This window comes from Wyeomyia smithii, chromosome 1, assembly GCF_029784165.1.
Source record: "Wyeomyia smithii strain HCP4-BCI-WySm-NY-G18 chromosome 1, ASM2978416v1, whole genome shotgun sequence".
NCBI classification, from domain to species: Eukaryota; Metazoa; Arthropoda; class Insecta; order Diptera; family Culicidae; genus Wyeomyia; species Wyeomyia smithii.
Genome location: NC_073694.1, coordinates 25,704,661 through 25,720,607, shown reverse-complemented (window position 1 = coordinate 25,720,607; position 15,947 = coordinate 25,704,661). Strand labels below are relative to the sequence as shown.

The 15,947-nt window shown below is 42.6% G+C and overlaps 1 protein-coding gene across 4 annotated transcripts in view; it reads right to left on the bottom strand.

Annotated features, from left to right (window-relative positions):
- Window positions 1-15,947, bottom strand: part of LOC129724916 (proto-oncogene tyrosine-protein kinase ROS) — an 80,991-nt gene that overhangs the window by 9,293 nt on the left and 55,751 nt on the right. For 3 of the 4 annotated variants that reach the window (XM_055680197.1, XM_055680206.1, XM_055680213.1), the window contains exons 3-6: window positions 12,871-12,930; window positions 12,458-12,802; window positions 12,154-12,396; window positions 7,804-11,932 (exon numbers count right to left, since the gene is read on the bottom strand). In XM_055680197.1, coding sequence (XP_055536172.1) covers window positions 7,804-11,932; window positions 12,154-12,396; window positions 12,458-12,802; window positions 12,871-12,930 — 4,777 coding nt within the window. The remainder of the gene's footprint in view (window positions 1-7,803; window positions 11,933-12,153; window positions 12,397-12,457; window positions 12,803-12,870; window positions 12,931-15,947) is intronic. The other variant, XM_055680222.1, reaches the window with a different exon arrangement.

The window sequence follows — 15,947 nt, the reverse complement described above, 5'->3', positions numbered from 1 at the left end:
TTGATGAAAATCTGTTTTTTTCTTCTAAATTTTGTATCGTGTTTTTTTCTGTTTTTTTTCGGTACCTAATTTTTTTTCGTTTTTCTGATTTGTGTTTCCAAGTCGCTCTGTTTACCTGTTTTGTTTTATTTTTGTCGTATCATATTTAAACTGTTCTCTCTTTAGTTGTTTTCTTTCCTGGACTTGCGTCTTTGTTCTTTATTCTTGTTTTTCATATGTTTCAAATACTTTCAAGTTTACGTTTTTATTCTTCCACAATTTCATATACGACTTTTTGACGTAGAATCACGTTTTTCAGGATGTTCGACCGGAGTAAAACAAAATTCAAAAAACGGAAAACGGATTTCTGGAATGAAGATTCTATGCATCCATCCAAGTGCATAAAATTGTAATTGATTTTTCGAACTATTGTACTATTGAGAATTGTCAAATTGTTTCAACTTGTTGAAACGCAGATTTCGACCTTTGATTGGTCGCTTTATGCTTGCTTACCCTAGCATAATCGACAGAATTGTATACCTAGTAAACCGGGATTGTACTCTTTGGGCTATATAAGAGCCTGATTGTGCTCAAACCAATCAGTTTACTAGTTGATGGTCACTAGGACGGTCCTAACTAAGCAGCAGTGCGTAACATCAGTTATCACGAATTCGTCGAATGATATACGCTAAATTTAATATAGACTATCTTCTCAATGATACTAGCTCTTATTTAACACTAATTATTTTCTATTTCTTTATTGCATTTTCTTTTTTTCTGTTTGCGTGAAATTCAGTTTATTGATTATTTCATTTGTTTTCTGTGTTTATGTTTAATCTGTTCATTTGTTCTTTAAATCGCTTTGCTATTGCTGGTAATCTGTTTTCTTTTTTCTAAAGTCTAAATAAAGTTTCCTGCCTACGTTTTCATTCTTTCTATTTTTGACGTGGGACTACGTCTTTTTTCACTATACTAAGGTACCTTCTGGGAAAACTGGATTGAACATGTAACGTTTTTGATTGGCGGAATGGGAGATTTTAGATGCTAATAGCGCTCGAACAACTGTTCCGATTTCAATAGTTAATATACTGTTGGAAAGCTAAAACATACAAGATTTGTATAACATGATAATTTTAGTTGCCATTTTCTCATTACTCCGTGAAAATTGCGGGAAAGTTTGAAGGTCGAATATCTACATACATTTTTCATACGATTGGTATATTTCCCCAGGCTTTCGAATACACCAACTCTTTTATCATTTTCGCCTGATGAAATAATATGCCAGAGCGATCAAGTTAGTGTGATGTTTTGCAGTATTAATGCTAGGTTCGCTATTTTATTATATATATATATATATATATATATATATATATATATATATATATATATATATATATATATATATATATATATATATGCTCTTTTTGAACGGAGGTAGGAAGAATCAATCAGAGTAACATTTGATAACAATTTGTGCCGATCGGCTGGATAGGCTCTGCTAGCAAGTGTGCAGTGTCATTTTTTGCTCTGCCAGCTACTGTGCTCACCATTATGCAATGTAATCTGGTTTTGTAATTTCGCGTTGACGGCGTTTCTGATACATATTTGTTTAGTTTTGCCAAGCGAACAAGCGAGAAGGAAATATTTTTCTCATCACGCACATTTTGATAACTACATATGTGAGTTCGCGGTGGTCCCCGTGGCTCTGTGGTTAGCGATGTCGGTCGGCTAGCTCTCCCACACGGTTGTGATATCATCGGGTTCGATTCCCGATCGAGTCGAGGATCTTTTCAAGCTGGAAATTCTCTCGACTCAGCACTGGGGCACGGTGTGTCGTTGTACTTATCCTACACATACAAAATGTGCCAAAAACAAAATCGATAACGAATTCTCTCAACTAATCTAGTTGATCGAGACCGCTATTAGCCCCAAGGCTAAGCGTGCGATATTGTTTTATATGTGAGTTCGCGTAGATGCGAACAGCTTTTAAAATCTCTTTTAACACCGTCAACGCGAAACGCTATAATATCAGTCTTTACTAGTAGCCAAGCTATGCCAGCTGCATTATTTAGAAGAAGCAAACGAGATCCTACAACACCCGAGAGCAATTTCATTCTATAAAGGATTCGTTTGGAATCATAGTTAGATTTTAAATTTTTACTCCGTGGAGAACTGAGCAGCTAAAATCTGTGCTCACTCAATTGGAGATGTGTAAGTTATCGTTTTTTCTGTGCACCATGAATCACCGTGCTCTTTTTTGCATTGCGTTTATAAAAGTTCGTGGTTGTGAAAATGGCTAACTTCGATTAGTTTTTTCTTAAGAGCTGTATCAAATCAAGCAAAACTATGAGTTGCATGCATATGCAACACGTGTTTGCTGCCTACTGGTATCAAGAGCAATATTTTATATCTACACATTCCTACGAAGAGGAGTATTCAGAAGCCTGTATTTCCCTAACGCAGACTTCAAAAACATAGACGAAATGATTTCACGTATTCAGTCATTGGCTAGCAATGCCAGCCAATTGGCATCGCATTTATCACCCAACGTAAGCGACGAAGAAAGAAAGCAGAGATGCTTCCACGTGATTGGTTCTTCCCCCAATCACCCAAGTTCCCCACACTGAGTGACGCTATGAAGGACATTCCGTGTTGAGAGAAGATCACTCCCTGGTCGACCGTCAAAGCGAACAGTTGGGCTTCACTTCGATCTGAGTTGGACCCCATTAGTGGTAATCTAATTCAGATATCGTTGTTGGAATACGGCCCGAAACTGGACGTGATCGGCACTGGAGACCATTGGAAGACTTGGAAGCCGTTTGGATACTGCAGATAGTAATTTGTGTAGGTATAGTGTGTCGTATACCAAGTGTGTGTCTAAGTAGCGTTAGCGTGTATGTATGTATATGTGTGTGTGTGTGTGTGTGTGTGTGTGTGAGTAGCGTGTGTATGTGTGAGTAGCGTGTGTATGTGTGAGTAGCGTGTGTGTGTGTGTGTGTGTGTGTGTGTGTGTGTGTGTGTGTGTGTGTGTGTGTGAGTAGCGTGTGTGTGTGAGTAGCGTGTGTGTGTGAGTAGCGTGTGTGTGTGAGTAGCGTGTGTGTGTGTGTGTGTGTGTGTGTGTGTGTGTGTGAATAGCGTGTGTGTGTGTGTGAATAGCGTGTGTGTGCGTGTACGTGTATGTAAGTAGCGTGGGTGTGTCTGAGGAGCGTGTGCTTGTGAGTAGTGTGTGTGTATATAGCGTTTGTGTAAAACGTGTATGTGTGTATAACATGTGTGTGCAACAATGCATTCATCCGAGGTAAATTTATTTATGACAGAATACTTTTATAGGCAACAAGTTAATTATTTTTTCTATTAGTTTGTATGCTATGGTTTTTGACAGGTGTATGTGTTTTTGCCTTTCTCCTAGAAAGGTATAGCAATCACTTGCAAAACCGAAGGTATAAAAGTGCTCCAAATGGCCGAATGGCATATATCACTCGACTCAGCTCGACGAGCTGAGAATTTTCTGTATGTGTGTGCGTGTGTGTGTATATGTGTGTGTGTGTATGTGTAGATTTTTATTCTCACTAACTTTTCTCAGAGATGGCTGAACCGATTTTCATGAAATTAATTGCAAATGAAAGGTCTTGTTGTCCCATAAGATTCTATTAAATTTCATTGTAATCGGATTTTTAGTTTAGAGGTTATGTATCAAAATGTAAAAATCATGAAACATCATTATCTCGAAAACTACACAACCGATTTGAACAAAATTGGATTCAAATGAACGGGGTATCTAAAATACCATCAATTTTTGAATTTCATAAATATTTCACATGTGGTTCAAAATTTATGACAAGAAACGTGTTTTGAAGACTACTTAATCTCATTCATGTTTCTCAGAGATGGCTGAACCGATTTTCATAAAATCAGTGTCAAATGGAAGGTCTAGTTGCCCCATAAAACCCTATTGATTTGTATTGCGATCAGACTATTACTTTGCCTGTTATGTTTAAACATGTGAAATCCAGCTATGAAAAGGAACATATTCCGAAGACTACTTGAACTCACTCACTTTTCTCAGAGATGGCTGACCCGATTTCCACAAAATTAGTGTCAACTAATAAGTCTAGCTGCCTCGTAACACCCTATTGAATTCTACTGTAATCGATATGTAACTTCGTCTGTAAAGTACCGAAATGTGAAAATCACGAAACTTTATTATCTCAGTAGCTACACAACCGATTTAATCAATATTATTATGAGATGAGCGGGCTAGTTAAGGGTTAACTAATGAATTATGATTGAACCCATTTCATTTGATTATAATCAAACTTAAGCAACCGTTATGTATTAAATTGTTAGTAAAACAAAGAAAGTCTATTATCTCAATGATTACATGGTTATTTATACATAACTAGTGTCATACGAACAAGTCATCTCTCGAACTTACAAATAACAAACTTCATAATAATTTGACATGTGGCTCAAAAGTTATGGAAAGAAAAGAAATTCAAAGACTATTTAAAACTATACCTGCTTTGGTCGATATATGTGGCCTCCACATAAATAAAATGTGGTATCGTACTATTTGAACGTTCCAAATTCATTGATTCCTTGCGATGAGTTTAAAGTCTGAAAATGCACGACGAATCGGCCATAGGATATGATCAAAGTCTAATAACAAATCGTTTGAAATGATCGGTTTTATCGAAATGACAACATCCTCGACTTTTGGCTTCTGTACAGCACCTTAATTCTGAACATATTCATATTGGGTGGTATTCGGTCATTTTCAGCAAATTTTCTGGCATCAATCTGACACCGGAAATACTCATTTTGGGAGGTATTTAGTTATATTGGTTGTTTTCCAGAAATTAAATGTGGTCGTCTTTAAATTCAAAATGAAGTCAAGGGTCAATGTTTGGCTTCTATGCATCATCTCGATTACGGAAGTATCCATATTGAGTATTATCTGGTCATTTTCGACTGTTTCCTATAAGTTGCCATTCAGCGATTCAAAATGGTGCCTGAGGTCAATTGTTAGCTCATTGCATCATTCTGGTTCCAGAGATACTCATATTGGATGGTATTTGGTTATTTTAGACTGTTTTTCACAAATCGGAAGTCGCCATCTTGGATTCAAAATGGTATTTAAGATAATTTCTGGCCTCTGAGCGTCATTCTGGTTGAAGAAACACCCATATTGGGTGTAATTCGATCATTTTCGGCTATTTCCCGGGAACCGGAAGTCGATTTCAGCTGCTGTGTATCATTCTAGATCCGGAGATACTCATGTTAGACGGAAATCGGCCATTTTTGGCTGTCTTCCAGAAACCACAAGTTGCCATCCTACAATTCATAATGGTGTCTGAAGTCGATTTGTGGCTCCAGTGCATCATTACGATTCCACAAATACCCATATTGGATGGTATTTGGTCGTTTGCCGCTGTTTTTCCGAAATCGGAAGTCGCCATCTCGATTATGGAACATATTTGTTAACACTAAAATCATTCACCTGCCAAATATGGTCCCATTTAGTTAACTAGTTCGCGAGATGTGCAGAAATTTGTGCAGAAACATGTGCTTCCAGAAGTGGAAGGGGTGTCGAACCATTGTAGATATTTTTTACCCTTTAAAACATCCACATGCCAAATGCCACATCGGTTTCATTTGCTTGGTTTGTCCTTGAGTTGTGCAGCAATTTATGTTTCATTTGTATTGGACCCCTCCTTTCCAGAAGAGGGAGGGACCTCAAACTATCATAGGAACCTTTATCGGGACCAAAAACCCCTACATACAAATTTTCACGTCGATCGGTTCGGTAGTATTCGAGCCTATATGGATCAAACAGACAGACCGAACTACATTTTTTTTTTTATTTGTATAGATCACAACATCAATATTTTAGAAGCTAAAGAGTAAATATACATTTATTGGATTGAAGCGTTCATGTAAATCTATTTTTACAAATAAAAGTTTGAATGAGAAAGGCTGGGTCTGACCGCTAGGTGGATTAATTTAGGTTTTTTGTTCATGGATTGTTGTGTATGGTATTAGTACGTTTGGTGTGTGTTACATACTATGACTATGGCAGAATTAAATCTTTACACCCACAATAGTCCCACGTCAAGCCTACGTTTGTGCACTCAAGTACATATCCTTTAACTCTCTTAATCACTAATTATATGAATGATTCCACAAAAAACCGGTTTGGTCCTAAAAATATTTGTAATCAGCAATACCTTCCCAAAAATGAGTCGTGTTCCGAAAAATTAAAGTCTCAGTAGTTTCAGCCAAATCAAAAATGACAATTTAAAAATTATATTAGACATTTTTTGTGGAACTGATCATGTATTCTTTCAGAATTCCTTCTGTTTTTTTGTAAGTCTTGTATTTTTGTGTTTCTATCTTTTTATGTATATGGTAACGTTTCTTTATTCTGTTTATGAGATCTGCATCTCACTTGGTATTCCAGTTGTCTTTTTTTCTGGTTTCCATGTTTTTGTTTTTTTTTGTCTATTTTTATGTTTACTGCTGTTTTAATTTTGCAATATACATAACATAAATGTTGTGCGTTTGGTTTTTGTTCGTAAATTTGTATGTTCTGCTTTAGGTTTCGTTCTGAATTTTCTTATTGTTCCTGTTTGCTTGGTTTGTTGTATATTTTTGTGTTTTTCTTTCTAGTTCATTTTTTGTTTTTAATTTTTCCTTCTGGTTCTCTGTGTTTATGTTTCCAGTTTTTGGTATTTGACCGGTTTCTTATTTCAAAGTATTTATATGTTTTTGCAGATTTGTGTTTGCTATTCAAAAATACTGAAAAATAATTCAATAACAGCTGAGCAGAAACCAGAAAAAAAAAATCTGTTTTTGTTTGCCTTTTTCATTCCTGTTTTGCGTGTGTGTTTCTCTTTTTACGCTTTTGTATTTGTTTTGTTTTCATGGAATTACAATGTTTAAGCTATACCATTGTTTTTTGCTTTTTTTATTTGTGTTTTAAATTTCTGATTTTCTGTTTTTGTTTGTTTATACTTTGTTACCTTTTCTATTTTCCCTTTTAGGTACTTGTCTTATTTCCTGTTTTTTCTGTATTTCCTGTAATTTACCTTTTTTTCTGTTATAATAAAAACAAGTTATACAACAGAAAATCGTACAATAAACTCAGGGAATTGCAAAAAAAATTAAAAAAATTAAAAAATACCAATTGACAATTGAAACAAAAAAGCAAAGCCTTGGTGCAACATTACGATTCGGAACTTGACCTTCTGTTTACTATACATAGACTTCGCAACCAACCGTTAAGTGTACAGGACAATTGCGGGGCTAGCGCTACTATCATACTGACACTGACAGTCATCTCCTGAGCCGAGACTCGAACCTGCGATGACTGGCTTGTTAGGCCAGCATCGTACCTCGAGACCAGCTGGGGAGGCGATACTTGAAACTCGGATCAGATGAACAATCGAGAATGAGAATGAAATTAGATCGAAATAAACAGAAACCTAGTCAATGGAAAACAGGGAACGAAAACTAGAGAACAATAAAACAAGAACAAAACTAAAACACTCAAGAAGAGAAGAGCGTGGACAAATATAAACATAGAAATTCTTTATAATTTTGTTCGAGGCTTGTTTTGCCTCATTCTTGACTAGATTAAATTAAAATTATTGTCTTCGTTCCTATTTAAGTAATTTTTGAGAACCCTAGAGCCGCTATTGCGAACATCAACATGGCTACAGATAAAAAATAGTCCCACATAGATTACCTAATCAGTATTCGGTTGGCAATACTCTCAAGTGGACAAGGTTATTTATCAATGAAAAAAAATTTAAAAAAACTCACCAGTGACTAGCTGCTGCTGCCGATTCTTCGAACCATCATGGATGTACTCCGTTTGCCAGTGGATTTCGTACCACACGCGTTCACTGTTCTTCGCCAGTGGTGGTGACCAGCGGACCACCGCTTCCGTGGGACTAATCGCCAGTACGCTTATATCCTGCGGCTTGGAAGGAGCTCCGGCTGCGGTGGAAAACACCGTCACAGAACCGACCCGTGGATTATCGAGCTCCCCGGTCGGTCCGAACTGTTCCTGATAGTAGTTCAGCAGCAGCACCTGGAACCGGTACCTGGTGAAAGGTTTCAAGCCTTTTATCGTTTTACTCCGATCGTAGGACGTAACGAAGCTGCAGTTTGCGGGGTCACAGTCTTCTTCCGTTCGGTTGGCATCGCTTTCGTCGTAGTAAATCACATACCGAATTCCGCTCGGTTCGGTCGAACAGTTAAGATGAACTTCTGCCTTTGGCAGAAGTAAGGTTAAGGAATTTTCCGTTCTCTGTAACAACTTTGCTTGGTAGTCTTGGTTCTTTTGTAGTGGAATAAGACAACGTCGCTCCGGATAATACTGCAACTGTAAAGGCAGTAAGGCCTTCGCTCCGGGGATCGTTTTTGACTGAAGCTCCCCTCCATCGTCCATCCGGACGATCGCTTCGTCATCCTCCAACCAGTAAAAGTGATCGCTATCTTTCGCTATGCTTTTCATTTTCGGATAGTACTCGAACCCAAAGTTCATACAAGTTCGACTACTTAACCCAACGCTTCTAAAGCCGGTCTCTGCCCAGAAAAGCCTCGCTTCCTCGCTAACCGAAGTCTGCAGAGCCAGCATCGGGTACACGGTAATACCAGCCGTCCGATTCGGACACTCCTCGAAACTGTCATCGAAAAACTCCTCCGTTCGATTCTCGTCGAAATCATGCACATAAATCACATCCTCCGGCACCTTCTCGGTCCAGAAAAGCTTCCGCTCGAACGGTGCCACCACCAGATTGGTCATATTGCTAGCGCTGTAAACCAGTTTCTCCACGTGCACCCCTTCATTCTCAAACCGATTCAGATCAAACGAATAGATCGCACTACCAATCACCTCCTGCTGGGACCAATACAGTATCCGTCGAATCCAGTCGATGGTCAGCGAAAGAACCGGTCCGCCGATGGAGAAAAGCTTCGACTTCGAAGTTCCGTCGTACTGAAACAGTTCGTTGTTTTCATCCACCCAAAACAGCTTGCGTTCCCTGGCTAAACGTGCCATGAACATCACCGGCGTTGAGGTGCTCACCACCTGACGGGACTCTCCGGAGTCGAAGTCCACTTTGATGATATGATCGGCCGTAGCGATCAGTGCCTGTGGAATGGGATGATCTTCGGAGGTGTTAATCGACTGTACCGCGGTTAGGTCACCTTCACGTGCCTTGGTGAGGGCTTGCACTCGGAAGAAGTAGGTTACATTGTGTACTAAGTTTTGCACGATACGTTCGGTGCGATTGGTAAGCTCGCTTTGAAGTACGTGGTTAGTGAGGCCATCCTCTTCGTACCAGCAGTGGACTTTGTAGCCGATGATTGGCCCATTCGGGGTTTTTGGTGGCGACCAACGGAAAGTGGCGTCCACGGTGTGGATGTCTTGGATGGGATCTTTGACGTGTTTTACGAATACTCGGGGGCGCGTTGGTTGCGATGGTTTTCCCGAGGGGCTGAAGAGCCGAGCGCTGGAGAATACCGACGACCGCCAGTAGGTGAACGCGTTGATGGTGACGTTGATTTCCGTGTGCGGGGGTAGTAGATTTGCCCCGGAGCTGTTGTAGATGTGGGAGGGTTTGTGCAGCTCGTGGATTTCGTCTTTTTTGCCCTTTACTTTGATGGTGATTTTGTAGAATACTTTGCCGTAGTTGACGTTGGTGACTGGGTCCCATACGATGTTGAACTTCTTCCAGGTACCCTGTATGCGGATCGAGGTGTCGTTGACTTGCATTGGGAGGACGTTTACGTTTTGGTTGTCTTCTGGGTAGAGGTGATGGGCTGGATCGATGATTGTGAAGGCACGCGTACCGTTGAGCTTTTGATTTCGGATGTGGGCAAGGTTTTCGCCCCGCAGATCACCGATTACTACTTCGTCTTGCTGGAGCCACAGCAAGCGATCACTGAAATGCGTCAGCGGACCTCGTGGCGATTGTTCGGCTAGGACTGTCACCAGAGAGGAGACTTTCGTTGATCCAGTCCCAGCCATATGAGCACTAAACAACTCCGAGTTGCTGATACTGCGAACAATCCAGTAAACTTTCTCACTGTCCATATCCAAAGTCAACCCTATCACCCCCTTCCCGGTGAAGCGATCACTCTCCAAATAATAACTGTGTCGATCCTTTCCATTCAACCGGAAAGCTTCCATAGCAAACTCCGAAGTGTAGTAAATATACCCTCGCAGAGCGTCGAACTTAATCTCCCTTACGTTCTTCACATTATGAATCGGTTCGTGTTGCTCCCCATGCAAACTACTCCTCATAATCATCTGCTGCGAAGGGTTATAAAAGTACAACCTCCTTCCGATCCAATCGACCGTCACACACTCAACCGACTCCAGCTCACGCAGCTTACTAATCTGCCCCTCACTTTGATTATAAAACAACAGCGTCGAATTGCTCACCACATACAAAATACTCTCGAACCAGGCGATATCCGTGACAACCCCATCCTCCAGCTCCGTCCGACTAATCAAAGTCTCCACACTATCCCCAATCACATCGCTTCGCATAATTCCCTCACTTCCCGACCACACCAGATGCCGCTCGTGGGCGTCCTTCAGTGTCCTAGCTCTGAACTCCGTACTCCAAGGTCCCCGTCCGGCGTGGGTATAGGCGGCAGCCTTGATCACATAACCCTTCCCGGGCGCCAGTAGATCCACGTCCATCGAGACGAAGGAGGTTTCGTTGATTTCCGGATATGCCACCACCTTTCCACTATCCTCCTCACTCAGCTCCAGCTCGTACATCCACTCCTGCCAGGCGCCCTTACCCTTGATACCTAACAGGTGCGGTTCGTTCCAAAAGATCTTGATCTTATTGTTCGTCAGCAAAGCCTGAACGTTCCTCGGAGGATTCACCGGAACGGGGATCGGCTGTGCCGACGATAAATTCACACAGATACTGAAATACGTGTGCGTTGTAGTGTTAGCATCGATCGGGAACGCATTGTGAAAGTAGCTGTCCTGCTTGAGATGGTAGTCCTCCGCGAGTAGCTCCTTCCCATTGGTCCAATAAAACAGACCATTAGCCAGGGCAATCGATTTCACCTTTTCAAAGCGCGGCCGCTGAGTGTTGCTGCGGATGTTTTCCGTCGTTTTACCATCGAGCGAGATCGCCAGCACGGTGTTCGCGTCCTGATCGGGTACCAGCACCCGGAAGCTGGTGTGATCGATCGAAAAGGCTCCCAAATTGTGGTGATTATTAAGCTGAAGAGGTTTGATTTCGTGCTTCACTCCGTTGGAGATGTCCCCGAGATCCAGCCGGAAGAGACCGGCGTCCGGAGTGCGGCTGCTGATCACCCAGAAGAGGTAACCGTTGAAGGGGTCAACCTCGAAGTGCTCCGGCTGACGCTGGAGACCAGCAATGGCGACGGTCATTCGATCCCCGCTGAAATCACAGCGGGAGATTTGCCACAGAGCCGTGCTTTTTGCCTGTCCTAAGATGTAGAGATGATCGTTCAGCCAATCGACGGACAGCAGCGTCGGTCGGAAGTTGTGGCCGGCTTCCGGCAAGAGGATGGCGATGCGGCCCTTTTCGGCAGCCAACCGGAGTGGGGCTTTATAGATGAAACCGGCGTCGTCGGACACGAAGATCAAGTTGCGCCGAATGTGAACGGCGGTGCCGCGAATTCGGTGGCTTGGGCTGCGGTAGAAGTTGGTAGGGGAAGCCGACAGGAGGTTTGAGGTTCCTTGCGAGAGTACGGCGTGTTCTGCGCCGAGGATGAGCGTCGGACTGATGTCCTCCTCGAGGTCCAGTGGTTGCACCGGGGTGCGAACGAAGGTTGTCGATGGGGGACCCTCGCCTTCGGGGTTCCGCATCGTAACGGACACGGAGTAGTTGCGCTCCGGGGCGAGCTTCTCAAACATATAGTGCCGTGAGGTGTTCGACTCCGGAATGTCCTAAAGGAAAAGCAGAGGGGAGCGTTAGCTCAAGGTCACTTATTATAACGGGGATTAAATTGAAAAACGTGAAAAGGTTAGTAGTGAACACACACAGATGAAAGTCATGCGCAAGGGTGCAAGTTACTAGGGAAGCTCATTGGTTTCAGAAGCGCGTAGCGAGAGGAAGCATAGAGGCCTTTTGCTAGAAGGATAGTTAGAAGTCAAATCAGGGTGGGAACCTTCAGGGCACTGTAGCCTAGGGGGTCGATATCTTTGATCTGTAACACGTATGACAGGATGGGACCGTTCGGGAACGGTCCGGGCTCCCATGAGATGGATATTCGTGAATAGTCTACCGCTACGGCGCGTACAATTTTCGGTTCAGACTTCGGTGGTCCCTGGGCGGACGTTAGGATGATGACGCTCTGCTCCGATATTAGAACTTCATCGTGCGGTGGTGACAACAGCAACGCGACTCGGAACTGCAAGAAGAAGAGTTCGAACAAACTGACATCCACTAGCTTATTAAGTAACCAAACTCACGCGATACTTCGTGTAGGGCTGCAGATTATCGACCCGTATCGTAGAGTTATCACCCATACTTTGATTTCGACAGAACTTCCAATCACCGGCGACTTCCTCGTAGCGCCACTGCACCAGGTAACTGCGCGGACCGCGGCTCTTTTGCCGCGACAGTTGTACCGATCGTTCCGGAATTTCCCACTCCAGCGACAGCGACGTCGCGGTAAGGCTGTCCGCTACCAGTGCGGGTGCCGGTGGCGTCCCAATTTCCGCCTTGAGCCACTTGAAGTACCGATTCAGTGCATCGTTGCAACCCATAACGCAGTACAGTTCCTTAGGCTCCAGCAGCTCCTGGTCGGTTTTGTTCTGTGGACAAAATCGTTGCATAAGTGAAAACCCCCATACCAAACCTGAAAAGGGTTAGCAATACTTACGCAAACATTTTGGCAGGATGACTCCAGCGCTAGTTCCCACAGACGGCACCCGACTGCGCACTGCAATTACGAAACAATAAAAGAGAAGCTCTTGTTAGTGATTTGCTAATTGGGCGCCCGCATCTGCAGATTTGTGTGTGACCTCGCAAAAAAAAGCCAGATATTTCCTAGAGCGATAGAGGCTGCTTTGGCACAAAGTTGATAATCAATTGCGGCGAGCGACGCGCTCGACACAGAAAATAGTCGAGGCAATGGTTAATTTGATTTAATTACTGCTAATCGGACACGTCCGTGCGTCCTTGTCCGTTCCGAAGAGCAGCTAGCGCCACGGAACGAACACGGTTTCGGCTGTCATCTAGCAAGATAACCTCAACGATACACCTTTCTCGTGCCGTGCGGACATAAATATTGAGAAGATTGAGGTTAAGATTATTCCAACGATTTGAGCGGTTAAATTTTTTTTCCGGATCATCATCTTCAGCTTGAGCGACAGCCAGACAGACAAACAAACAGAGTTCAAGAAATCTAAATCATTCCCGTTAATAGACCTAATGATCCACTAGCGCTGATTGCTCGCTGCTGCCTTCGGGAGAGAGAGAGAGAGTCGAGAAGTCGCAAGCCGGAAAGCGGGGGCGTCTCTCAATTCGAACACACTGTCCCCGTGCGCTTGTTTCTAATGGTCCAGAGTGGAAGTCTTTCATCGCATTCTTGGCGGAGATTCTGGTGAACGTCAATTGAAGCGCATCAAAGTAAGCACTGGAGCCGCGCCAAGCACGAATGACAGTTCTTAGAAGGTAGGAGATAGTCTTGCATAAATCCACGCACACAAACACTTACGTTATGACAATTTCCGTGTGGATTTTTGGTTTTATATTCAATTTTTCTGTCATATTTATGTAGGTGAGTGTATCTTCAGTTGATGGAACAAAAAACTGCCATCTTTTTACGATTTCGAGTGCGATTCGATTGCTGACGACACGAATGATTGATTGATTGATTTCTTTTTAAAAGAACTTTAATCTCAAACGGTCATTCGTCCCTGCGACTTCACGAATCGAGAAGGTATAATTAAACCGAGATCATAACGAGCGTCGTAGAGCAGCTTTTCCCGTTCGATAACTTGACTTGGACTTGTTTATGTTTGAGCCATAGCCGTACGTTTCAACAATAACAACGTGAGTAATTTTTGGTTTTATTTACAATGTTTCATCAGTATGCAGGGGCCTAGCGTGGTTGGTAACGTCTCCGCCAACCACGCTCGACGCCTGGGTTCGAATCCCAACGCCGACATAGGTGTCGATGGTTGTGGGGTGGCGTGATCCACTCACAACCAACCCAACTGTTCTAGATTCAATCCTAGCCGATACCGGGAGATTTTCTGAGACGAAAAATCTCTGGGATCACGCCCTCCATCGTATGAGGAAGTGAAGCCGTTGGCGCCGGTACTTCAATCAACGGGTCGTAAGTTAGGGTTCTGGGTGGAGTTGCTTCCCCAGGCGTCGGTGATTGGCACAACAACAGTGGCGGAGCTAGACCGAGAAAAAACAATGTTTCATCCATTTCTCTACAATATTTAGATCACCCTCGACTTTTTATCGAGTTTCTGATAATTTCTCAGCAACTTTTTTAATGTTTTGTGATAATTTGATGTTGACTTAAGCAGGCATTAGACGAAGCAAACATTTGCTATTGTTGATACGAAATTTATTTAGTGCAAATAAATTCGCACCAAAATAAGCAAATATTTGCTTCGTCTAATATCTGCTCTAAACAACCTTTCTACAGCTTTTGCATGTTGCTTGAAAAGAACCCTAATGACATTTCATCAAACGTATCAACTTGTTTACGATTTTTAGGTAACGGTTTGACGACTAATCTCTCAGCTGGTACGATGTCGAGTCCCTGTTCGGGAGAGACTGTTAGTGTCAGTAGAATCGTAGCGCTAGCCCCGCAATTGTCAGGAACACTTGCCTAAAAATTTTGAATTTTTAAGATTTTAAAGTTCTTAAAAATCTTCAAAATAATTCTGGAAATATCTAGAATAATGAAAACTCCCCTGGATTTCTCTGAAATATTCATTATTTCTAAAACATAATTTTAAAACCTTAAGAACCTTGTAACTACCCGAAATTATAAGAATCTTAAATGTTCCACAAAACAAAAGAATTCTTAAAATCATCAGAATTCAACGAGCTTAAGCATTTCCCTACTCCAACAGAAGTTTCAAGGAAATGATGAAAAGAATTACATAAGGTATCGAACGTCTTTGTCAGTGTTTTAAGATTGTATAAGACGATGATAAGATTGCAGCAGAAAACCTGCCGAAGATAACCACTGACGAAGACGTTCGATACACTTATTTAATCTAAGAAGCTCTAAAAATTCTTCAAAACCATTTTTCAAAGTCTTTCAAAGTCCCCTGATATCCTAAAACAATCGACGGGGATAAGTTCGAGGTGGTCGACGAGTTTGTGTACCTCGGCTCTCTGGTAACTGAGAACAACGATAGCAGCCGGGAGATAAGGAGACGTATTATCAGTGGAAGTCGTGCCTACTATGGGCTCCATAGAAAACTACGGTCGCAAAATCTGAGTATTCGCACCAAGTGTATCCAAAACGCTAATAAGACCGGTCGTTCTCTACGGGCATGAGACGTGGACAATGCTCGAGGAGGATTTGCGAGCACTCGGAGTTTCGGGTGCTAAAAACCATCTTTGGCGGTGTGCAGGAGAACGGAGTGTTGAGGCGTAGAATGAACCACGAGCTTGCGCGCCTCTACGGTGAACCCAGTATTCAGAAAGTGGCTAAAGCTGGAAGGATACGCTGGGCAGGGCATGTAGCTAGAATGCCGGATAGCTACCCTGCAAAATTGGTGTTCGCGTTAAATCCGGCGGGAATGAGAAGGCGAGCGGCGCAACGAGCGAGATGGGTGGACCAGATGGAGCACGATCTGCAGAGTACCGGGTGCCCGCGGAACTGGAGGCAGGCAGCCATGGACCGAGTAAATCGGCGAAACCACGTTATGCAGGCCATGTCTTAGGACGTACGGCCATTAAGTAAGTAAGTGATATCCTGAA